Below are 26,220 nucleotides of genomic sequence, written 5' to 3' on the forward strand. Positions count from 1 at the left end.
AGTGGGGAGGGACAAATGGACAAGGGAATCACAGAGGGAGTGGAAAGCAGAGAGTGGGGGGGGGGGTCGAAGGTAAAGATGTGTTTGGTGGTAGGATCCCTTTGGAGATGGCGGACATTCTGAAGGATGATGTGTTGGATATGAAGGCTCATGGGGTGGTAGGTAAGGTTAAGGCGGCAGGAAGACGGGGTGAGCGCAGATGTCAGGGAAATGGAGGAAATGCAGGTGAGGACAGCATCAAAGGTGTTGGAGGGGAAACCCCATTCTTTGAAGGAGAACGTCTCTGATGTTCTGGAAAGGAAAACCTCAGGCAGCATCAAAGGAGGGGGAGGCGAAACCCTGTTCTCTGGACAGTATCAATGCTGGAGGAGGGTGGAGAACACAAACGTAAAATGCTGGAGGAACTCTGTAGGCCAGACATCATCAACGGAGGGGAACAAACAGTCCTTCATCAGGACTGGAAGGATGGAGGAAGAAGCCAGAATGAGAAGGTAGGGGGAAGGGAAGTACAAGTTGGCAAGTGATAGGTGAAGACAGGGGAGGAGTACATGGGTTGGTAGCAATTTATGTGTTTTACTTTATATTTGAATTAATTCTGTCTCCATCAAATCTGCACATAATTGAGAAGGCTTTGGAGTGTCTCTACTAAAAGTAATATTGTTGTGATTTTACAATGATAGAACCAAGGAATCTTTGAAGTGAAGAGGAAATGGAGTTGAAATTTAGCTGCAGCCTGAACGAGGCACTAAGGGTGATATATAGCACTTTGGCCCAGGTGAATGACTGACCAAATGTTGATGGGAGGTTGCTTGTGTTTGAGCTGGGGAGCAGTGTTACAGATGGTGTGGAAGCAATGTCTACTGGGTGGAAGTTACGTCGCGTGCCGACATAGAGTTAATGTGAAATGTGACCTTTGTTTTCAATCCACTGTTGCTGCCTTTGAGCCATTGAGCATTTCCAGTTTATTTTTTGTGTTTATGTCAGATTTCTAGCAGCCAGATATTGTAATTATTTTAGTCTGTTTAATGACATTTATTAAACCAATTCAGGCATGGGGCACTTTAGAGAGAAACAAATAGAACATTATGGAAGAGGTGAGTTGAGCATTTTGAAAAAGAATTTCATGAAGATGGAGAAAGGGAATGGATGAGAGAAGGAACGTTCCTATCCTGATGGCTGTAATATTGCCATGAAGGTAAGGTGAGTGGGTTTAGTGAATTCAATCAATATACTGGGTGAACTGTATTGGATTGATTTCAAGAATGTGGCGAGTGGACGATTGAACTGATTGGGCCTCCTACGCGTGGAGGGCTCTCTCTTTTCACGCGGGCTGGCGCTCATCTCAGTGGGCACGGTTCGTTGCTCCCGCACTGTCAGTTACCCAGCATGTACTGTGGCTAATGTGACTCAGCGAAAACATTAATCCAACTGCGCGGTTGTCATTCTTGCTCTGCACATACTTAACACTGAAAATGAGAAGGGAGGGAGGAGTGGGAATTAAGTAGAGAGAGACTGAGATGAGAATTCAAGGCTAAGGTGGAAGGAGAAATTGAGAAGGAATAGAGAGTCAGCAGAAAGGTGAAATGGCTTTGCTTTCCTGCACACAGAACCAGTACAAACAGCATCATAGTTTAGGATTATCATTCTACCCCAGGACAGTCCTCAAGTGTTAAGCAATACAGACTTGTAATGTCAAATCATATCTGAAAACTGGTGGCTACTCGATTGTGCAGCAGGTACAGTCAGATTTGCATTACTTGCAGTTGAGGGAGTTGAGAAAGAATCAGAATCAGGTTTAATATGTCATGAAATTTGTTGTTTCATGGCAGGTCTACAGAGCAATATGTAATATTCAAAAAATTATAAATACTGTATATATAAAATTAAAGAAGTAGTGCAAAAAGTAAAAAAGTGAGGTAGTGTACATGGATTCATTGCCAATTCAGAAATCTGATGGTGGAGGGGAAGAAGCTGTTCCTAAATCATTGAGTGTGTGGCTTCAGGCTTCTGTACCTCCTCCCTGATAGTAGCAATGAGAAAAGGGTATGTTCTGGGTGGTGGGGAATTATTTCAGGGATTTTCTAAATCTTTTGCTGGTAATAAAGGTATCAGAAGAAGAGGTCAGGATGAGTTTCAGCAAATCAACAGTGGATATGACATCAATGTTTATCAATTCAGAGCTAACCATTGAACTTGGCATTTAATGGATTTGTAATGGATTTCCATTGAAGTTAATAGAACCAAGGCTCAGGAGCAAAATAAAATGTAAATTCACTATTATATGGTGCATCTAGAGGATGAAATTCCAGGCAGCTGTACGTCACTGTTCCTTCTAATGATAAATTTGACAAGAAATATCCCAGAGAGGAAACTGGAAAGAACCAATCTGTGTGTGTAAACTTCTAAATTAAGAATACAGTAAATGTAGTGAATCCACAGGCAATGGTTCACAACTCCACTTCTAAAGAGAGGGGAGATTTTCAAAGATAACAGAATGTGGCTCGAATGTTCATAGGGATAATCAATTGACACAAAATATAGCTTCTGGCAGCAGCTTAAATCACTGCGGGGAAAGTCATATGATTGGCCGACAGATCTCCGTGGATACTGGATACCCTTGATTGAATTACCAGCCAGTAACCCAGCTGAGGGAGTCTGATGAGGTAATGAATTGGCTCAAGAACCTCATGTTTGTCATCTGAGAATGAATTACCTTAAATCCACTGAGAGACAGATATTCATCATTTCTGAAATTTATACCTCACAGAAACTTTGGTAAAGAAACAGCTTCTTTGTTACGCATTCCTTTGGCGGGGAAATAATGCATACCTTTGTGCTGTGTCTATTCCCCATTAAAAGGCGAGGGTATAAAGTGGTCTAGTCTTAATATTTATAATGAGAGTGTGCTCAAGCTAAGTCGCAGCAGTCTAGATGCAGAATCATTAAAAAAATACCCATTAGTTTACATTTTGTAAAATGGTTATATTGAAACTCTATGTACAAATTACATCTATTAGAATTCCTCAAAAACACTATTATACTTCACCTCAGGTTTCTTGTCTGAGCCCTGCACTTGAAATAGCTCCAGGGGAACGGTGGAGCCTCTGAAACCAACAGAGACCAGTTGCAGTTCTTTTCTTAGCTTATCTGGTTCAGTTAGATCATAGTATATGGACTGCATATTTGAAGATTACATCAAGGTAAGAGGAATAGTGGACAGTGAAAAAAAGCTATTAAAGCTTGCAATGGGATGTGGCCAACTGGAAAAATGGTCTGAGAAAAGGCAGATGGAATTTAAAGCAGACAAGTGTGAGGTTTTGCGCTTTGGGAGGACAAACCAGGGTAATTTTTATATAGTGAATGGAGGGATACTGAGGACTGCAGTAGAACAGAGATATCTAGAATACAGATCATAATTCCTTGAAAGTAGCAACATAGGTAGATAGGGTAATAAAGAGAGCTTTTGGCACATTGGCCTTCATAAATCAAAGTACTAAGTACAGTAATGGGCCATATTCAGGGATCTGAATGAATGCGTCACCGGCTTCATCAAGGTTTGTGGATGAGTGTGTGCCTTTGAGAATATACCAAGCAATCCAAACTGGAAGCCGTGGATGAACCAGGAATTTCTTAGACTGCTGAGGCCAGGAACTGTGCCATTCAAGACTGGTGACCTGGAACTATACAAGTAGTTCGGGTACAGACTACAGAAGGCTATATTAAGATCAAATAAACATTTCCGATTGAGGTTAGAGACAAAGTTGGATGCAAGTCAATTCTGGCAGGTTTTGCAGGCCATTACTTCCTACTAGGCAAACCCCTAACATCATGAACGGCTCTGATGTTTCACTACCAGATGAGCTCAATGCCTTTTATGCACGCTTCACAAGGGAGAATAAAACTACATCTGTGTGCATCCCTGCACTATACTGTGACCTTGTGATCACCGTCTCAGAGGCAGACGTCAGAACATCTTTTAAGAGGGTGAACCCTCACAAGTCATCAGCCCCTGATGGTGTACCCGATAGGGCTCTGAAAACCTGTGCCAAACGACGGGAGTGTTCAAGGACATCTTCAGTCTCCTCACTGCTGCAGTCAGAGGTGCCCATCTGTTTCAAAAGGTGCCCAAGACCACCAGGATGAGCTGCCTCAATGAATATCACCCAGTGGCACTCACATCTACTGTAAAGAAGTGCTTTGAGAGGTTGGTCATGGCTAGAATCAACTCCTACCTAAGCAAGGGCCTGGACTCACTGCAATTTGCCTATCATAGTCTTAAATAGATCTTAAAGCAGATGCAATCCCATTGGCCTTCCACTTGACCTTAGATCACATGGAAAAAAGTAATACCTACGTCAAGCTGTTGTTTACTTGTACAGCTCAGCATTCAACACAATTGTACCCTCAATTCTGATTAGTAAGCTCCCAAATCTGGGTGTCTGTCCCTCCCCCTGCAACTGGATCCTTGACTTCCTCACAGGGAAGCCACAGTGTAGATTGGAAATAACATCTCTTCTTTGCTGACAATCAACACTGGTGCACCTCAAGGATGCGTGCTCAGCCCACTGCTCTACTCTCCCTATATCCATGACTCTGTGGCTAGGCACAGCTCAAATGCCATCTATAAATTTGCTGACAACACAACCTTTGTGTTGGCAGAATTCCAGATGGTAATAAGCAGACATACAGAAGCAAGGTAGATGAGTTGGTGGAGTGGTGTTGCAGCAACAACCTTGCACTCTGTCAGCAAGACCAAGGAATTGATTGTGGTCTTCAGGAAGGGAAAGTCGAGGGAACACACACCCGTCCTCATCAAGGGATCAGCAGTGGAAAGGGTGAGTAGTTTCAAGTTCCTGGATGTCAACAGCCTCTGAAGGACCCACCATACTGATGCAATTACAAAGGCACAACAGCAGTTATATCTCACTAGGTGTTTGAGGAGACTTTGTACGACACCAAAGACACTCACAAATTTCCACAGGTGTACTGTGGAGAGTATTCTAACTGGTTGCACCACCGTCTGGTTTGGAGGGACCACTGCACAGGATAAGTAAAAAGCTGCTGGAAGTTGTAAACTCAGCCAACTCCATCATGGGCACAGGCCTCCTCAGCATCCAGGACACCTTCAAAAGATGATACCTCAAAATGGTGGCATCCATCATTAAGCACCCTATCACTCAGGATATTTCCCTCTTCTCATTACCGCCATCAAGAAGGAGACACATTCAACGATTCAAGAACAGCTTCTTGTCCCCCATTCCTGACATCAGATTTCTGAATAGACAATGAATCCGTGAACACCTCATTTTTTTCTCTTTCTTTTTACACTGATTTAATTTATTTATATTTTTTATTGTTATAATTTATAGCTTTTTATAATTTTGTTTTGCAATGTGCTGCCGCTGCACAGCAACAAATTTCACAACATATGCCAATGATATTAAACCCAATTCTGATTCTGATTCAGAGGTTAGACTGTTATGCTGAAACTGTATAAGATGTTGGTGAGGCCCATTCTGGAGTATTTTGTGTAGTTCTGGTCACTTTCTACAGGAAAGATCGCAATAAGATTGAAACAGTACAATAGCAATCAGAAGGATGTTGCTGGGATTTGAGAACCTCAGTTATAGGGAAAGGTTGAATAGGTTAGGGAACTTTATTCCCCAGAACATCAGAGAATGAGAGATTTGATTGAGGTACAGTATACAAATTTATGAAGGATATCGATGGGGTAAATGCAAGCAAGCTCTTTTCACAGAGGTTGGGCGAGACTAGAACTAGAAGTCATAGGTTAAGGGTGAAAGGTGATATATTTAAGGGAAACCTGAGGGAGAACTTCTTCTCTCAGAGGGTGGTGAGAATGTGGAATGAGTTGCCAGAAGATGCAGGGTCACTTCCAACACTTGAGTGAAATTTGGATAGGTACATGGATAGAGAAGTATGGAAGGTGATGGTTCAGGTGCAGGTCGATGGGACTAGGCAGAATAACAGTCTGGAATGGACTGCGGTGCTCAATGACTCTAAGCTGTGAGAACTTGGAAAAACATGGTCACATATAGGAGGCCCCTTTGGCGAACAGACTACAAAATCAGTGAAGCAACCAATTATTTTTACCAATCTTGTTCAGTTCCTTTGTTTGGACAGGGTCTTCCTTAATCTCCACCACAGGCATCTTTTTAAAATTTCATCCTAGTTCCTATTTAGTTGTTCTGCACACCCCAAATCACACTGCACAACTGACAGGGCAGGAGGAAGATCTGAAAACTCAGTGAAATGAGTGACTGGGAATTGCAACAGGATAGTCAGAGCATTAGGCATTCAGAATTTACCAAAAGTAGAATGGCTTTACTCAGCACGGAGGGCATGGGGCTCAACGTGCCAATGATGGCCCTCAAAAAGAATTCAGTAACTCTCATTCAACTTCCCTTCATCTACATTCAAATATTATTCCATTTACTTTCTGAAAGTTACTGTTAAATCAGCTTCCAATCCCCTAAGGCCATGCACTCCAGTAAACAACAAGCACATTTCTGGCCAACAGTTTTGTTATCTGCCCTATGATCTAGTTTGGTAGCTCACTGTCAACTATAGTTTCATACCAATCTCCTTATGAGGTTAAATGTGTTCTGTAATACAAGGTGCTGTTGCTGCTTAGGGAAGGGATTGTTAAGTTGTTAAGATACAGCATCAGGGAGGAAGTTTTAGTTCTTTGTTGGGGTTCGACCAAATCACTGATTAGAGTATGATGGAATTGTTCTTTTGAAGACACAAGAGACATTTAATGCTGGAATCTGGAACAGCACAAAGTGCTGGAGGAACTCAATGGGTTAAGGAGCAGATCTGGAGGGACAGTTGATATTTTGGGTCATCTGGACTGGAAATGCTAGACAGAGAGTATAAGCAGATTGAGAGAAGGAGTGGAGCAAGATCTGGCAGGTTATATGTAGAGACAGGTGTTGGAGGAAATAGGCAAATGAGGGAGGGAGGAAAATAGGAAACTGAAAGAGGAAAATGGGGGAAAGGGTCAGAGAGGGAGCAGTTACTGGAGTGAGCGAGCTAGGGCTTTTCTCTTTGGAACAAAGGAGGATGAGAAGTGACAGCATTTGATGTTCATGCTGTCACTTCAGGCGAAATACAAGGTGCTGTTCCTGCAACCTGCATTGAGCCTTGACCTGACAGTGAAGGCTGACACGTGTTGGTATGAGAACATGTGTATGGAATGGGAAGTGGAATTAAAGTGAAATTGTTCTTTTCGTGCTTCACTGCCATGGCTACTTACTCAGTCAGTGGATTCTCATTTTCCATAGCTTGGTCATCAAAGTGAATTACTGTCCCATCTTCAGACAACTGCATACTTGGAGGGATTGTTTCTTTGTTCAGATGAAAGCGAGTACCTATTCAATGACAAATGATTTTAAAACAAGGTTTTATTCTTCTATAACATTCAACACATAAATATAGTCCAAATATAGTCCCTAACATCCACACATCTCTTTTGCCAGCTTCAAATTTGGTCAAGAGCTATAGGCAACAAATCACAGCTTCTCATCCTTAGCAGGATGCAAGGTCTCTGTGTGTATTTCATTGTCAATCATTCCATATCTCTAGTTATGTATCCAGACATACCCCGGGGTTCTCAGAAAAGGGAAAGAACAAGTCCAAATTCAATTTCCTGCTTTCATGGTTTTTTAACTTCTGACTTTCAATACGATGTAATACAGTCTTGAATTTCAATTCTTTCCTCTGTTGTGAATCAATCCTTAATTCCAGCTACATTAAATGTGTTCACCCCCTTCTTGCTTCTAATATCATATCTGGTTAAAATTTAAATGTTACAGTTTAATTTCTTTGCCTATAAAGCTCTCAAACCACATTTGCCATGCCTATGTATATTAACGGTCAATAAAATCTACCCTCTCTATCAAACAAGCTCTCCTTAAGCAAGTCCAAGTCAACGTAGAAGATAGAACACAGAACAGTACAGCACAATACAGACCCTTCAGCCCATGATGTTGTGCCAACCTTTTAACCTACCTCAAGATCAATCAACCCCTTCTATCCCACATAGCCCTCTTATTTTTTCATACATTGCCTAAGGGTCCCTTAAATGTCCCTAATATATCCGCCACTACCACCACTCCTGCCTTTGCATACCACGCATTTACCATTCTCTGTGCATAAGGCTTACCTGTGACATCTCCCCAATATTTTCCTCTAATCACCTTAAAATCATCCCCTTTCACATTAGCCATTGCCACGCTGGGAAAAAGACACTGTCAGTCCACACTGCCTATGCCTCTTATCATCTTATATACTTTTATCAAGCCACCTCTCATCCTCCTTCGTTCCAAAGAGCAAAGCCCTAGCTCACTCAAACTTTCCTCATTAGACATGCTTTCTACTCAAGTCAGCATCTCCTCTGCAGCTTCCACATCCTCCCTATAATTAATATAAACTAACGGAGATGGGAGTAGACTCTCACATAGTGGATTGGATAGTGGACTACTTGACAGATAGACCTCAGTATGTGCGGTTGGGAGACTGTAGGTCTGACACGGTGGTCAGCAGCACAGGGGCGCCGCAGGGAACCATACTCTCTCCGGTCCTGTTCACCCTGTACACATCAGACTTCCAATATAACTCGGAGTCCTGCCATGTGCAGAAGTTCGCTGATGACACGGCCATAGTGGGATGTGTCAGGAATGGACAGGAGGAGGAGTATAGGAAACTGATACAGGACTTTGTGATATGGTGCAACTCAAACTACCTGCGTCTCAATATCATCAAGACCAAGGAGATGGTGGTGGACTTTAGGAGATCTAGGCCTCATATGGAGCCAGTGATCATTAATGGAGAATGTGTGGAGCAGGTTGAGACCTATAAGTATCTGGGAGTACAGTTAGACGAGAAGCTAGACTGGACTGCCAACACAGATGCCTTGTGCAGGAAGGCACAGAGTCGACTGTACTTCCTAAGAAGGTTGGCGTCATTCAATGTCTGTAGTGAGATGCTGAAGATGTTCTATAGGTCAGTTGTGGAGAGCGCCCTCTTCTTTGTGGTGGCGTGTTGGGGAGGAAGCATTAAGAAGAGGGACGCCTCACGTCTTAATAAGCTGGTAAGGAAGGCGGGCTCTGTCGTGGGCAAAGTACTGGAGAGTTTAACATCGGTAGCTGAGCGAAGGGCGATGAGTAGGCTACGGTCAATTATGGATAACTCTGAACATCCTCTACATAGCACCATCCAGAGACAGAGAAGCAGTTTCAGTGACAGGTTACTATCGATGCAATGCTCCTCAGACAGGATGAAGAGGTCAATACTCCCCAATGCCATTAGGCTTTACAATTCTACCACCAGGACTTAAGAACTTTTTAAAAGCTATTATTAATGCTTTTTGAGATAATGATTTAGATGTATATCATATTTTTTACTGAGTTAAGTATTGTATGTAATTAGTTTTGCTACAACAAGTGTATGGGACATTGGAAAAAAGTTGAATTTCCCCATGGGGATGAATAAAGTATCTATCTATCTATCTATCTAATTAGGTGGCCAACTCAATTTCCCAGCTAATGAAGGACAACACAGCATATAACCAGCCTATCAACTTGAATGGCAACTTTGAGGGACCGATGGACATGGAACCCAAGATCCCTCTGTTCCTCCACACTGCTACGGAATTTACCTTGTTCTCTGCCTTCAAATTTGCCCTTACAAAGTTATCACCACATTTTTCCAGATTGAACTCAATTTGCCAATTCTCAGTCCAGCATGGCATCCTATCAATATCCTGTTGTAACAACCTTCTATATAATCCACAACACCACCAACGTTAGTGTCATCTGCAAACTTACCAAGCCACCTTTCCACTTTCTCACCCAAGTCATTTATAAAAATCACAAAGAGCAGGGGTCCCAAAACAGATCACCATGAACCACCACTAGACATAGACCTCCAGGCAGAATACAATCCATCCATTACTACCTCGTGCCTTCTATGAGAAAGCAATTTCTGAATCAATGCAGCCATGTTTCCCTGAATCCCAAACCTCCTGACTTTCTGAATGAGCCTACTGTTAAGGAGTATTCTGGAGTCATGTGAATGCAGATTTTAATTCAAACAAGAACCAGTCTTCAGCTCTTAATGTGGATTGTAAATTGCAAGCAACAAATTGAAGTTAAAAGCACACCTCTGCACTACACGTGGAGCACTATACTATCCACTCCATAATGTACTGGTTAGGCACAGGAGTACATTCAGCCAGAGACTCATTCCACCGAGATGTAACACTGAGCATCATAGGAAGTCATTCCTGCCTGTGGCCATCAAACTTTACAACTCCTCCCTCGGAGTGTCAGACACCCTGAGCCAATAGGCTGGTCCTGGACTTATTTCCACTTGGCATGATTAACTTATTATTATTTAATTATTTATGGTTTTATATTGTTATATTTCTTCACTATTCTTGGTGCGTCTGTAATGAAACCCGATTTCCCTCGGGATCAATAAAGTATGTCTGTCTGTCTGTCTAAGAGATATGGCTTGCAAAATGGTGACCATGAAATGCTTGCATATGTATCAGGCAAATATTAAGACAATGGGATTGTGTTAATTGGCCTGCATCAAACATTGCTAAATTATTTGCACCATTGTGACTTGAGTTCAAACTGGAAGACCAGACTGAGTTCCTCCAGCATTTTGTGTGTGTTGCTCGGATTTCCAGCATCTGCAGATTTTCTTTTGTTTGAGATCAGATTGATGTTGTCACTTAGCATTTCAAACATGGTCACAGGTATTATTGCAATCAATGGCTAATTTATTCTTTTGAGTACTCAGAGAGTTAGATTGCACAGATACTAATCTTGGGCATCTAGCTCTTGGTCTTCAGAAGTTTGTAGAATATCTCTGTCAATTAGTTTGTCCCAGTATGGGTGTTTGAACATTCAGAGGTGTCTCCCACTCTGATCAAAGGAAGCATTGTCAAGCTAAAATATCAAAGTAAATGATGTCATTGTAACTATTGAAATTGTATTGAATCACCTGCTGTTAACCTTTGATTTTAAGGATATAAAAATGCAATGTACTTTTGGGCTTGTGAGACTCTACCAGGAGGATCTCCAGAAGAATGCCTGTTTGCCACGATGAACAGAGACGTCTGTGTCAACAGCTTCAGGTTCTCTGGTGGCTCTGATCACAGTCACAACATCTACCATGGGGAGCCTTGTGGAAAGCCTTACTAAAATCCATAAACACCGCATCCACTGCTCTACCTTCATCAATTTGTTTTGTCACATCCTCAAAGAAATCAATCAGGTTCATGAGGCTCATTTAGTTCAAAGCTACTCTGATCTTTGGTTTCATTTCATTGACTGCTTTATTGCATTTCTTCCTTCCAGGCTAGAAAATAATGCAAATCCTCAACAATTTTTGTTTCAAATAATTACTTAAATTAGATGAGGAAAAACTGTTTGAGATATCCAGCATTTCATTTTCAAATATTGTAACAATACATCTCCTACTTTTAGTGGAAATCAGTGCTGGTTTGCTTGTGTCACTGCATCCAAGACTGTTCACAGCTTTAACAAAGAACAGGAAGTTCTCAAGTGGGGGCAAGCTGACTGTCTGCTCACATCCTCGGATTCCTGCCATGGACCTGAAAGGAAAAACAAAAGGTTGGAACTGAAATTGGAGTTGAAATTGGTTTATTATTGTCACATGTGCCGCTGGAATTCAGAACAGCTCGTCTTGGATACTGTTCATACAGTACAATTCATTGCATGATAGATAGATAGATAGATACTTTATTCATCCCCATGGGGAAATTCCAACTTTTTTCCAATGTCCCATACACTTGTTGTAGCAAAACTAATTACATACAATACTTAACTCAGTAAAAAATATGATATGCATCTAAATCACTATCTCAAAAGCATTAATAATAGCTTTTAAAAAGTTCTTAAGTCCTGGCGGTAGAATTGTAAAGCCTAATGGCATTGGGGAGTATTGACCTCTTCATCCTGTCTGAGGAGCATTGCATCGATAGTAACCTGTCGCTGAAACTGCTTCTCTGTCTCTGGATGGTGCTATGTAGAGGATGTTCAGAGTTATCCATAATTGACAGTAGCCTACTCAGCGCCCTTCGCTCAGCTACCGATGTTAAACTCTCCAGTACTTTGCCCACAACAGAGCCCGCCTTCCTTACCAGCTTATTAAGACGTGAGGCGTCCCTCTTCTTAATGCTTCCTCCCCAACACGCCACCACAAAGAAGAGGGCGCTCTCCACAACTGACCTATAGAACATCTTCAGCATCTCACCACAGACATTGAATGACGCCAACCTTCTTAGGAAGTACAGTCGCCTCTGTGCCTTCCTGCACAAGGCATCTGTGTTGGCAGTCCAGTCTAGCTTCTCGTCTAACTGTACTCCCAGATACTTGTAGGTCTTAACCTGCTCCACACATTCTCCATTAATGATCACTGGCTCCATATGAGGCCTAGATCTCCTAAAGTCCACCACCATCTCCTTGGTCTTGGTGATATTGAGACGCAGGTAGTTTGAGTTGCACCATATCACAAAGTCCTGTATCAGCTTCCTATACTCCTCCTCCTGCCCATTCCTGACACACCCCACTATGGCCGTGTCATCAGCGAACTTCTGCACATGGCAGGATTCTGAGTTATATTGGAAGTTTGATGTGTACAGGGTGAACAGGACCGGAGAGAGTACGGTTCCCTGCGGCGCCCCTGTGCTGCTGACCACCGTGTCAGACCTACAGTCTCCCAACCGCACATACTGAGGTCTATCTGTCAAGTAGTCCACTATCCAATCCACCATGTGAGAGTCTACTCCCATCTCCGTTAGTTTGTGCCTTAAGATCTTGGGCTGGATGGTGTTAAAGGCACTAGAGAAGTCAAGGAATGTTGAAAGGATGTTGAAGGGACTTGGCCCAAAACATTGACTCTTCCTTTCCATAAATGCCACATGACCTGCTGAGTTCCTCCGGCATTTTGTGTGATTTACTCATTTACAGTGAATTCAGATTGAACAAGGTAATACAATAACTATGCAGAATGAAGTGCAACCATTACAGAGGAGGTGCAGTGCAGTTAAGCAATAAAGTGCACGGTCATAACAAGGTAGACCTTATCATACTAAAGAATATCTAATAGTCTTATAATAGTGGGGTAGAAACTATCAAAACTAACTAATGGAAGTCATAAACCTGCAGCTAAGATGACTTTCTAGCTTCTGTATTATTTTAAGTCATGGAACGTGTAGATTGCTGTCAACGTTTGCATTTACCATCTGTGCTTGTATCCTATTTCAGAGGGCAGCTAAGAGTCAACCACAGTGCAGTGGGTCTGGGATCAGATCAGTGTACAATCACAGATTTACTTCCCCACTGCACAATTTATGACATTCTGATATCTTTATAGTCACCAGTACTGATTTATTTAACCAGTTATGTTGCTATTAAGAGATTTGAAGGCATATCCGCTGATTATTAGTCTGCACAAATGGTCTAGTAATACAAGCCTATACTACCTTATCTCTACAGGTGTTGAATAATTCATATTATGAAATAACAGACAATAACCTCTGGGCACTTGACTATAATTAGCAATACAGACATCAAATGTTGCTTTCATTTTCAAACTTAACATTAGAGCCGAAACACCTTACTTACGTATTAGGATTAGTTGGTGAGGCTTTTCCCAGAATTCAGATGACTCAAGTCTAACTCGTGATATGAGCATACAGTATAATCTAAACATGGGAAAGGGTGAGGGCGAGGGGGCAGTGAAGGGAACGGAGAGGGGGCAAAATATGACCCTTTTACTTCTTTTCTCTGATCTAGAGAGATCATGGTGGCTCTTTTTAAAAAAAAAGTGCTTGTGCATTTTGTCAATATCAGTACTTTCAACTGTTTAATGTTCCAGAACTTGAAAAGTACCCAGTGCTGCTCCTTGGTTGGCAGATTTCAGAGATCATGAACCAGCTTTACAAGTCTTCCAAGCTTAGCAGCTTTATAAAGCTGAATCAATCTGTTCTGTTCACTGTGTGATTTTAATATCTGTCTGATGACAGGGTGCCATCCAAATCATAGGGCCCATAAGTGACAAAGGCAAATTCTGGGAGGCCACATCAGATGCAATATCTAGGTGAAACAGGAGCATGGACCAAATGTGTATGAATGTGGGGTAACATAGAGGGAGAGGGAAAGATGAAGGAGGAAAGGTAGGAAGGAAAATGATAGGAAAGCGAAGGTCCTACAATAAGGAGTATCACAAATGAGGAGAGAGAAAGGCAGGATGTTGAGGACGCAAGAGATGGATAAATGAAGAGTTACACATACAGTACAAAATGCTGGAGGGAATCAGCAGGTCAGGCAGCATCTATTGGAAATGAATAAACAGTCGACGTTTCAGGCCGAAACCTTTCATCATGAAGAGCTCTGGCTCCTACCTCCCTAAGGCTGGTTTACCCTTCAGCATGGGGCAGCTCTGTCCAGGATGGTAAGAACACAGCGCCAGAGGCACACAGGGTCAGGGAATATTGTTGAGATGATCACCAATGTTAGGTTTATTCAGACCAGGGAATCAAAGCTGAGGAAATTGCTGGCGAGGTCATTTTACTTCATTATTGGCATATGCTTTATGTCCAGTGAAATGTCCACTTTCTTTACCTGTACCAGGTGTACTCTATCATACAGTCTGCTCTAACTGCACCACACTTGTACCAATGAAAACAGCTGTTTCCCATACAAGTGGAAGTGTGGAGCCACAGAGCATAAGATGTGTTCCAGCTGATAAAATACTTCACATTTGTAATTGCTTTTTTAAAAATTAGTAGAGAAGTTTTTTTAGAAAATAACAGCTGAATAAGAAGACTTCTCGACCAGGAGTCAAACTGACCTGAACTTCGATTTTTGATGATAGTTTTGTTTGTGAAACTCAAGGATGAAGAAGTCAATAGTATTGAGATCTCCAGAAGTCCAGCGGATGGTGGCACTGTCCCAGCACACAGTACAATCCTCGGCATTAATCATAGGTGCCGCTGGAACTACGCAAGAGACAAGTCATAATAAGATTATGCAGCTTCATCTCCTGACTGTACAATGGCCACTTACTACTTTGTAAAAGGAAATCCTCAGTACATGGAGAGTATGCTTTTCACCACCATCACAATGAACAAAACATAACGCTATCAAGCTGGGCCAACTTCATTACAAGCATCACATAATATCACACCCCATTCCACAGACTGAAAATTTAATTTCTGGCTAATGCTAAGTTTTAAGTTTTCTTTATGGGACATGAGTATCACCAGCAGATCAATAATAAATATTCACGACTAATTCCCTGAAAAGGTGATGATTGAACCAATAAAGCCCCAATGAGGAAGATTCTCCCACATAGTTGCTCATTCTATTGATGTGTTCTATTTTTAATTATGATTTGTTACAACCATTTCAGAGGGCAGCTGAGAGTCAACTGCATTGGACTGATCCACATAGTTGGACTAAGAGCAGCAGATTTCCTTAACCACTGGCCATCAACAAACAGATAGGTTTTACTGTACAGTCATCAAGGACGATACTGGCCTTTACAAAAAATACCCAGATTACTTCATAAACTGATTTTATAGTCAGAGTTACACAACACAGAAACAGACCTATTGGGTCCACACCAACCTAAAGCATTAATTTCCATTAATTTCTTTTTATTCTCCTCGCATTCCTATTAACTCCCCAGATTCGACCACTCACTGCCATGTTTACATAATTTACAGTGGCCAATTAACCAACCAACCTGCCAGCTTTTGGGACGTGGGAGGAAACCCACACAGCTGAATTTGCTGCTAAGCAGTGAAGATTGGTATTTACTACATATTGCTAGTTTTGACAGCAATGTGGAAGAGGAAAAATAAAATATTTTATGTTAACCCTTGATGGAATGTTTGTAACAGATATGACACTCCTTCTTGTTAAGGGATCTTGCTAATGAATAGACAACTGGATGAAACACTTGATGAAGGTGACACACCACAGCACAAATCAGCCTCTACATAACTGGAGGGTCAAATGGGAAGATGAAAAAAAAAGGAACAGCAACTCTATAAGTGACTGCAGCTCAGGCATCATTTGTAGAAAGAGGGAAATGTAGATTTAATGTATCTGCATAATGACCTCTCATTAGAAACTGCACTGGTGAAATATCATTCATGCGAAACACTAACTGTTAATTATCTTTCTTCAATGTTAACTGCTTCACTCTCCATTAAGTGGCATTCGATCTGGAGCATATTTTCAGCACGTTCTCTTTTTATTTCAACACTGTAGGGTTTTGCCTTGGTCTTTCTGCCAACAACTAAGTTTGAAGCTTTTTAGAAAGAGACAATGATGGTCTCATGGGTGATCGAGTATCCAGTGGACTGTGCACAGAACTGGTTATGGATTTATGTTAGAAGTGCATTGTCAAGGCTGTCTTCATATGTGGAACAAATTCATGACTTCTATGGTTTTAACATTTCAGGAGGGGGCATTACTTCTTGTGAGACATAGTACAAAACCATTCTTTGCCAATTAAATGTCTCTTTCTTAAAAAAAAGAGATTAACACCTTCAGAAAGGGCAGTGAATATCTTGAGCCCAATACACTCCTCTCATTTGAAAGAGTGTGAATCAAAATCATACATCAGTGTGCTCAATGGCTCTGAATTTTCTGTAACATGAATATATCAGATTCAAATCTATTGACAATTAATGTTAAACAGGTGACGGTGACCTAACAAAGAGATGTAATATAAACAGCATATTTAATGAAGATAAAATGTTTCAGGATCTTTTCTTCCCTAACCTCCATCGATTCCACTACCCAACAATATGCATGCTGACATGAACATTTCAGCAAACACGAGGAAATCTGCAGATGCTGGAAATTCAAACAACACGCACAAAATGCTGGTGGAACACAGCAGGCCAGGCAGCATCTATAAGGAGAAGCACTGTCGACGTTTCGGGCCGAGATCCTTCGGCAGGACAAAGGGTCTCAGCCCGAAACGTCGACAGTGCTTCTCCTTATAGATGCTGCCTGGCCTGCTGTGTTCCACCAGCATTTTGTGCGTGTTGTTTGAACATTTCAGCATTTCTGTTTTGACAGAGTGCCCCTTTAATCCAACTGGGATCTGCAGTTAGCTGCAAGGAAGATGCAGCTTAACATGACAGTAGCAGCAGTGCAAGCACTTGAGTTGAGTACAGCATCCTCCTAAGGGGTTGCATTCTCCCTTAATGAAGAATATCTGTGCATGGGGAGCCACCAAGCAGTCCTTGACAGATCGGGGTCACGACCCAGTGGCATGGAATGTAAGATGACTGGGCTGCTTCAGCCTTCCTCTGCCTTCACTCCCCTTGTGATGTGTTATCATCTTTCAACCAGCTCCACTGCTTATTTGGAGGTCGTACTTGGATTGCTTTTTATCCAGAAACTCCCCCTTGACCCTACCACCATGGGTGACCCTACCAGGAGCCATGTGCCAGATGGCTGAACACCAGGCGCCATCACCCTCGGGATCTCAGGAACTCACAAGCCTCTCCACCACCACAAGGTGAAGATTCTTAGAGAAGATGGCACCAGCATCCCTCTTTTCCTCAATCTTAGCTGAGTAACTGCAAGTGACGTTATTTCCAAGTAAAAAACTCAATGATTTGGTAATGGATCAGACACTTAATTTAAATTAGCAAAAACCAAAAATATGCAGTTATGTGTGTACTTCTCAGCAGATGATAATTGTTTGTGAAATAACACATTCAAGTTGTACAGAAATTGATTCAGTTGTCATTAAAGCAAAAAGCCGGACATTAGCTCAGTAATTTAGAGTTAGCCTCACAGATTAAGCAGAGACTTATTTCAAATTTGTCAAGGGTCTGGGAACAAGTTGGCAAAATTCTGCTTCAAAGTGAACTGGTGAACTGTCCTGCTCGAGGTAATTCAAGAATTGAAAGTAAAATATCTCAAGAACCAGGAAGTCTCAGTCACATAAGATTTTTTTTTAAAACTAGCTTTCTTTGCTCAACAGCACAGGGTGGCACAGTAGCGTAGTGATTAGCTCAGTACCAGCAACCTGGGCTCAAGCTCTGCTGCCGTCTGAAAGGAGTTTGAACGTTCTCTCTGTGACCATGTGGGTTCTCTCTGGGTGCTCCAGTTCCCTCCCATATTGCAAAGATGTATGAGTTGGTATGTTAACTTGTCACATGTGTATAATTGAGTGGCATGTGTTCATTGGGCTGAAAGAGCCTGTTACTGTGTTGTATGTCTTTAAATAAGCTCCTGAGGTACGGATAATTTGATGTGTTTCATCTTACGCAATCTCCTTTGTTCTTCTGAGAACCTCAGGAATGTCAGATTGTGATCCAGTCACAGGGGTGAGTGATACAAGAGAAATATGATCACACTTGGATCAAATCCATTCTCACCTGATGTGCACATATGTAGTAAAGGCCATCGTATAGTGTTGTGGACTGGAGATTTGGCCATTGGAGTCCTCTCTAACCCAAAGAGACAACTGCTATCTATTGCAAACACGAGAAAATCTGCAAAAGCCAGAAATCCAAGCAGCACACAACGCTGGAGGAACTCAGCAGGCCAGGCAGCACCTTGGACGCTTTGGACCAAGAAACCTCAACTGTTCACTCTTTTCCACAGATGCCGCCTGGCCTGCTGAGTTCCTCCAGCATTTGTGTGTGCTCCCACTTATTGTAGCTAATCCACTGCTCAGCTGTGTAAACTGCTCTTTGAATGAGTTTATTGAACGACGAAGTAGGAAATCAACTCGTGGTGGCATTTACATGGAACTTCTAGCTAAAAGATAAAACACATTATCACCAAGTAGAATATTTTTCAGCCGCACCACTTGAACATACTCACCAGTTTGAATCATCACTTTCTCACTGGGCAAACTGCACCCAGCGAAGTTCACTGCCATCACCCAAACTAGGTAACACCTGCTTGGCTCCAGATTGTCCAGAACGCAGTAACTTTCCTTCACCGCCATCTTATATTCTTCAGTAGTACTCCCTTTAAGAAAAAAGTGAGAAAGTTGTATTGCAGCTTTATAAAATTCTGGTTAAGCTGCAGTTAGGGAACTGCATTACAGAATGATGTGGAGGGTGCAGAAGAGGTTTCCCAGGATTAGAGACTATGTGATACAAGGAAAGGCTGGACAAACTAGGCTTGTTATCTCTGGAATGGTGGAGACTGATGGAAGATATGATAGAAGTTGATACAATTATGAGAGGCATCAATAGGCCACCATCAGGGTTGAAATACTGCAAGTCTAGCCCATCAGCGAGTTGTTCGTTGGTGGAGGAGCTGGACTTGGTGCAGACCGTGCTGCTGCCTGCCACAGAAAGGTGTCGGAGTCAGTGGTGTGCGGTCTAACAGGGAGTGAATGTCTTGGATGCTTTTCTTACAATCATAAAATGCTGGTGGACATTGGTAATATAAAATACTGAGTGAATCGTTCACTGGTTAATCAGTGTGGGAGCTGTGTAGCCTCGGTTGTAGCGAAGTTAAGCATCATGCCACGGGCTTGCCTATTGCAGTCCACGAGGGTAAATGCTGGAGGTGTTGTGGAGTGGCATGTATGTTAAATTGGGGGCTGCCCCCAATGTTCACTCTGTAGAACACAAACTCGATTGCATGTTTGTCTGGGGACTGCTGAGAACTGCTTGCTCCTGTCGACAACACCCCATGCACCATCAATTCACAGGACAATGTGTTTTCCCAGGACTGAAATGGCTAACATGAGAGGGCACAGTTTTAAAGTGCTTGGAAGCAGGTACAGAGGAGATGTCAGGGATAAGTTTTTTATGCAGAGAGTGGTGAGTGTGTGGAATGGGCTGCCAGCGACTGTGGTGGAGGCGGATAAGATAGGGTCTTTTAAGAGACTCCTTGGTAGGTACATGGAGCTTAGAAAAATGCAGGGCCATGGGTAACCCTAGGTAATTTCTAAAGTAAATGCATATTCAGGACAGTATTGTGGGCCGAAGGGCCAGTATTGTGCTGTAGGTTTCCTATGTTTATATGTTTCTATGTCACTCAGGTACTTGGGCGACAAATAATTTTTGAGAGACTGTATGTTTACTGCTGTCTTATATGTACTATATGTGTCTTGTGCCATGTATGAATGCTGGGTCAGTGTTTTGCACCTTGGACCAGGAGGAACGTAATTTCATTTGGCTTTTTTTTTGGTATTCCTGCATGGTTGAATGATAATTAAACTTGAACTTGAAATGTCTAATACTGGAGGATATGTATTTGAGGTGAGAACAGGAAGGTTCAAAGGAGATGTGTGGGGGAGGTTTATTCACACATAGAGAGTAGTGGCTGCCAGGAATGGACTGCTGTGGTGGTGGTAGAAACAGATATGACAGGGGGGTTTATGCCAAGAATGGACGCATATGGACCACGTGCAGGCAGAAGGGATTAGGTGTTGTTAGTTTAATTAGTTCAGCTGAAGGGCCTCCTCCTGTGCTATACTGTTTTATTTTCTATGGTCTAAGAACTATCTATTAAGTTTGTGCATTGATAAATGTGGCTTCATATCTAATAATGCACTGGCTCTATAACAAAAGCTAGTTACTTTGCTTTTGATTTAACTTATATTTATCCATTGGACACATTAAAAGGTGGCCCTTTCAATATTTCATTTAATTTTCAGAAATTCATCACAAACTCCACTTTATGTAAATGCTTTATTACACATTTGGGTGGGAAAATCCAAAAATACAAACTTAGCTAGAGAACAACTGCATGAGATCTTTCCGCAATGTTTATCAACCTGCAAAGAATTGAATGACAGAGGAAATCTTTTACTTTCTGGGCTTGTATTTGCAAGATAAAGTCAGAAACAAGAGGTAGCAAAGCAGACACAATAGGCTGAATGGCCTAATTCTGTTCCCGTCTTATAGCTCAGATCACATCTACGGCCAGAGAGATAGATAAATAATAATCTCACTGGAGCTTCTGACGTAAAGTCAAAGCTTGAAATGTTTGTCTTTTCTCCCTTTCTATAGACGTTAATTGACCCATTGAGAATTCCTAGCATCTTCTATATTTATTTCCGATTTCCATCTTCCAGTGTATTTCACTTTAGTTTGTGAGGCTCAGGAGATGAAATGGATAATTAAACAAAGATATTCACGCCTCTCAAAGTCCAACCCTACGTTCCTTTCGTGAGAGGGGGAAATGGGTAAGGCTGTCTAACAGGGCTCTGGTGAAGCTGTATAGGCCAGTCCGGCAATGGATTGCCGAAGTGTTGGTAAACTCCAACACTGACCAACTTAACCTAACCATCAACCACCTACATCAACCATCTGAATTATTTCCAATACCATCAACTTCTGAGGAAGTTGGAGTTGGAGGTCATCAATGGCTTATGCTCCACTGGGAGCTAAGGGCCCAAGTAGGAATTTATTATTAATAAGGTGCACTGTACAGTATTGTAATTATTTAGCGATTTCTGTTATAAAGCTCATTGACGTATTGGAATCAGATCAAAAATGGACAATGATCAGTGTTGGGTCCTTACCGCTTAGTTCTCGGCTTCCCTCAGAATGCTCCACACAGTACACCTGGAAATAATCAATGACATCTTCCTCTGCAACTGTCCAATAGACGGTTATTGTTGTGCTGGTTGCTGTATTTGGCTCTTGAGGTACAACTTTTGGAGAGTGGGGAACTGAAAAAAAAATAAAATTCTGTGAGACAAATTAAAAATTTTATATGCTGAAAAATATACTCATCCTTTTAAGTGTTATTGGCATTCCTCTGTCATGAAATACTTTTCTTCCTCAGCCAGCATAGACTTGTAGGGCCAAATTGCCTCCCACATCATAAGAAAATAAGGGAATTTGAATTCCAGAAGGGAACATGCAATTGCGGTGATGCACATGACTATAAAAAGAAACTATAGTTGATTCCTTAAGGATAAGAGAGGAAACACGGTCTATAGGTTCTATGACTTGAAATAAGTCTTTCACAGTTCTTGGAAAAGATGAAATAATGACTAATGGCCCCATGAGAACTCCCATCTTCTGAATGGCACACGTTGGATTGCTATTGGTTGAAGTGTTATTTTGCAGAGAATTGGCAAAGTATTACATTATGATCAAGGCCCTCATATTAGTGGGGAGGAAGAAAGACTCGGAGAGAGCTGGGAATGATGGAAAATTTTGAAAAGTTTCCTCAAGTCCTCAGTGAGTGCTGAAGGAGACAGCTTTCTTGGCGAGTCAACAGCTCCAAGCTTGAAGCAACTGCTGGGAAACTTACCCAACCCCTCTCTGCCACTGGCCAAATGCCACTAAATTTGTGCTCTGCCTCTGACGGCAACACTGGACTTTCATTTAGACATTTTAAAGGATGTACGCTGAATTATATACTTTTAAACTTAAAAGGCAAAAATAGAATTAATTAACTGATGCCTGATATTTTGATCCATCCCTTTAAAAACTCATTCACCCAAGGAATGCAAGAGAAAGGGGAGGCTCTAGGATATCACCCTTGTCTCGCCAAGATGGACCACAAACACAATATAAAGTCACACAAACTCTGAATACTCTGGAGGTCAGGTACTCGATGTCACTGACCCCTTAAGAATTCTAGCCACAGCCATATGTTGATCAAGGATTAATTTTATTTGCCATATACATTCATTATTTCAAGGTTCAAGAAGATTCAAGATTGCTTAATATCATGCCCTGTACACAAGTGTAAAGGAGAACAAAACAATTGTTACTCTGGCTCTGACACAACAACAAAAAATGTAAGATAAAGAACACAATCAACCTTGCCCACAACTTCCACACTGCCCTCAAATTCACTCGGTCCATTTCTGACACCTCTCTCCCTTTTCTCAATCTCTCTGTCTCCATCTCTGGAGATAAACTGTCTACCAACTTCTCTTATGAGCCTACCGATTCCCATGGCTATCTTGACTATACTTCTTTCCACCCTGCCTCCTATAAAAATGCAATTCCCTTATCTCAGTGCCTTCGTCTCTACCACATCTGTTCCCAGGATGAGGCTTTCCTTTCCAGGACATCAGAGACATCCCCCTTCTTCAAAGAATGGGGTTTCCTTTCATTGATGCTGCCCTCACCTGCATCTCCTCCAGTTCCTGCATTCACTCCTTCTTCCTGCCACCTTAACATGGATAGAGTTGTGCTTTGTCCTCACCTACCATACCATGAGCCTTCACATCCAATGTATCCTCCTCTGCAATTTCCAACATCTTCAGCAGGATCCTACCACATGTTTACTTCACCATTCACAAATGGCGATCAACCACTTTTATTCCTATCTCCATTCCTGTTCTGCCATGTCAGTCCATGGGCTTCTCTTCCGCCACAATGAGACCACTCTCAGGGTGGAGAAGCAACACCTCACATTCCCTCTGGGTAACCTTCAACCTGCTGGTATGAACATCAATTTCTCCTTTTGATATTTTTTTTCTTTCTCTTTTTTCTTTTACCCTCCCCCTTCCTCTTCTTCCATTCCCCATTCTGGCCTATTACCTGTTCTCCACACTGCCCATAACCTATCACCTTCTTGTCCTCCTTCCTCTCCTCCGACCTTGTTATTCTGGCCTCTTCCCTCTTCCTTTCCAGTCCTGACCAGGGGTTCTCTGACCTGCTGTGTTCCTCCAACATTTTGTGTGTGTTGCAAAGAGCAGTTGTAGAATAGAATACACCTTCTGGTGCTACTTGGACACGTCTTCAGTGATGAACCCAGGATCAGAGGATGTTTCGGGTCTTTAATCATCAGACACCCTCGCCCGGGCAACCCAGCCGGTGGTGATTAGCCCTTGACTTGTGTCCAAGTGGCGCACTAATCCACGGATCCCCCCCTCTGGATCCACAGACACTGCGAGGCCTTTTCAGCAGCCTCCAGAATGTTCTTGGTGGCTCTTCTGCACTGCAGTCCTTTTACTCCAAGGAGTTTAAGAGTCTGCTGTAATGAATGGCCAGCAGAGCCCTGGCACCCAGCTTCGACTGGCTCACAGCGAGCTCTCCAGCCATTGTTCCGGCATTCTGCAACAAGATATGTGTACATAGCCCTCTTGCGCTCGTTGGCCTCTTCAATCCGGACTTCCCAGGGGACAGTAAGTTCCAGCAGGACCACTTGCTTTGTAGACTCCGATATTAACACAATAATAAAAAACACAATAAATATAAATACTCAAGATTGATTGATTGTATGTTCATGAAGTGATGATAGGAGTGTCTATGCATAAGATGACTGACAGGAAATGATAACGTAGTGGTGGTTGGGGGTGTGGTGCGGTAGCTTAGTGTGTGGAGGTGTCGATCACCCTTACTGCTTGGGGAAAGTAATTGTTGTTGAGTCTGGTGGTCCCGGTGTGGATGCTACATAGCCTCCACCCTGATGGGTGTGGGACAATCAGAACATGAGCAGGGTGGGTGAGAACCTTCATTATATTGCTGGCCTTTTTCAGGCACCTTTCCGTATATATGTCTGTGATAGCGGGTAGGCTGGTGCCTGCTTGGGCAGTTTCAACTACCTGTTGTAGAGCCTTCCTGTGTGCCGCAGAGCTGTTTCCGTACCATGCAGTGATGCAGCATACTAGGATGCTCTCTGCTGCCCATCTGTAGACGTTTGTGGAAGATATATATATCCCTAATATGCATATATTATTTTACAAACATTGCGGGTTTAAAAAAAAATTATTTACGGGATGTGGGTGTCACCAGCTAAGCCAGCATTTATTGCCTGTCCCTAGCTGCCCTTGAGAAGGTGGTGATGAGCTGCCTTCTTGCACTGCTGCAGTCCCTGAGGTGTAGGTACACCCACAGTGCTGTTAGGGAGGGAATTCCATCATCTTGGCCCAGTGACAATGAAGGAACGGCGATATGTTTTCGCCTCATTTCATGCAGGTGTCTCATCTTAGGTCATTTATGGGGGAACACATGAACAAATTGTCATAATTCATAATCATTATTTGAACTTTGTTAAGAATGATGTCATGAGATAGACTGTTGCAACATTGTACATACTATTTTTCAGAGTCTGTTGAGAATATGATTATGGTATACCTAACTGTAGAACAAGAAGTATCCAAATATTTAACACAGGCCATTAGGATTAATGGCACTGTGAGATTCTATAAATTTGTACCTGGTGAGCCAATTGTTTATATAAAACAAATGCAGAAAAATAGAAGGGAAACCCCCCCTAAGTATGTAAGCAGAGCTCAAGATGAGTCAGAAAAGATGACTTGGACTCCGTACAACAGAAATTTCAGTAAATATTATAGGAAACAAAAGATGTTTACAATTTACCTTGGAAGATTGGATATATCCCTTCAACAATAAAATTACAGAAGGCACAGAAGAAGCTGCTGAAGAATAGAACTTAGTGATCCATGAGCAAAAGAAAGACAAGCTATTAATGGAAGTGGGCTTGGATACTGGTGCAAAACTAGCTAGCTGATTGGAACCATAAAATGCAGTTTTGTAGTGTTCAATACATCTTCAGGGAGCAGTGCCTCAGAAAGCCAGCATCCATTATTAAGGACCCCTGTCACCCAGGACATGCCCTCTTCTCATTGTTACCATCAGGTAGGAGGTACAGAAGCCTAAGGCACACACTCAGTGATTCAGGAACAGCTTCTTCCCCTCTGCCTTCTGATTTCTTAATGGACGTGAACACATGTTACTATTTTGGCATTTCTTAACCATTTAATATACACACACACACACACACAGTATATACACACACACTTACTGTAATTAATTTATTTATAATCTCTATATTATCATGGATTGCATTACCATAGAACCATAGAACACTACAGCACAGTACAGGCCCTTCAGCCCTCCATGTTGTGCTGACCCATATAATCCTTAAAAAAAAGTACTAAACCCACACTACCCCATAACCTTCCATTTTTCTTTCATCCATGTGCCTGTCCAAGAGGCTCTTAAATACAATAGACAATAGGTGCAGAAGTAGACCATTCGGCCCTTCGAGCCTGCACCGCCATTTTGAGATCATGGCTGATCAACTACTATCAATACCCGGTTCCTGCCTTGTCCCCATATCCCTTGATTCCCCTATCCATAAGATACCTATCTAGCTCCTTCTTGAAAGCATCCAGAGAATTGGCCTCCACTACCTTCTGAGGCAGTGCATTCCAGACCCC

General features: G+C 42.2%; 1 protein-coding gene across 1 annotated transcript in view; it reads right to left on the bottom strand.

Annotated features, from left to right (window-relative positions):
- Nucleotides 1-26,220, bottom strand: part of LOC140729788 (cardiomyopathy-associated protein 5-like) — a 109,580-nt gene that overhangs the window by 20,005 nt on the left and 63,355 nt on the right. The window contains exons 7-11 of the mRNA XM_073050005.1: nt 21,589-21,738; nt 18,924-19,073; nt 14,914-15,061; nt 11,517-11,650; nt 7,280-7,394 (exon numbers count right to left, since the gene is read on the bottom strand). Coding sequence (XP_072906106.1) covers nt 7,280-7,394; nt 11,517-11,650; nt 14,914-15,061; nt 18,924-19,073; nt 21,589-21,738 — 697 coding nt within the window. The remainder of the gene's footprint in view (nt 1-7,279; nt 7,395-11,516; nt 11,651-14,913; nt 15,062-18,923; nt 19,074-21,588; nt 21,739-26,220) is intronic.

This window comes from Hemitrygon akajei, chromosome 6 (genome assembly GCF_048418815.1).
Source record: "Hemitrygon akajei chromosome 6, sHemAka1.3, whole genome shotgun sequence".
Classification (NCBI taxonomy): domain Eukaryota; kingdom Metazoa; phylum Chordata; class Chondrichthyes; order Myliobatiformes; family Dasyatidae; genus Hemitrygon; species Hemitrygon akajei.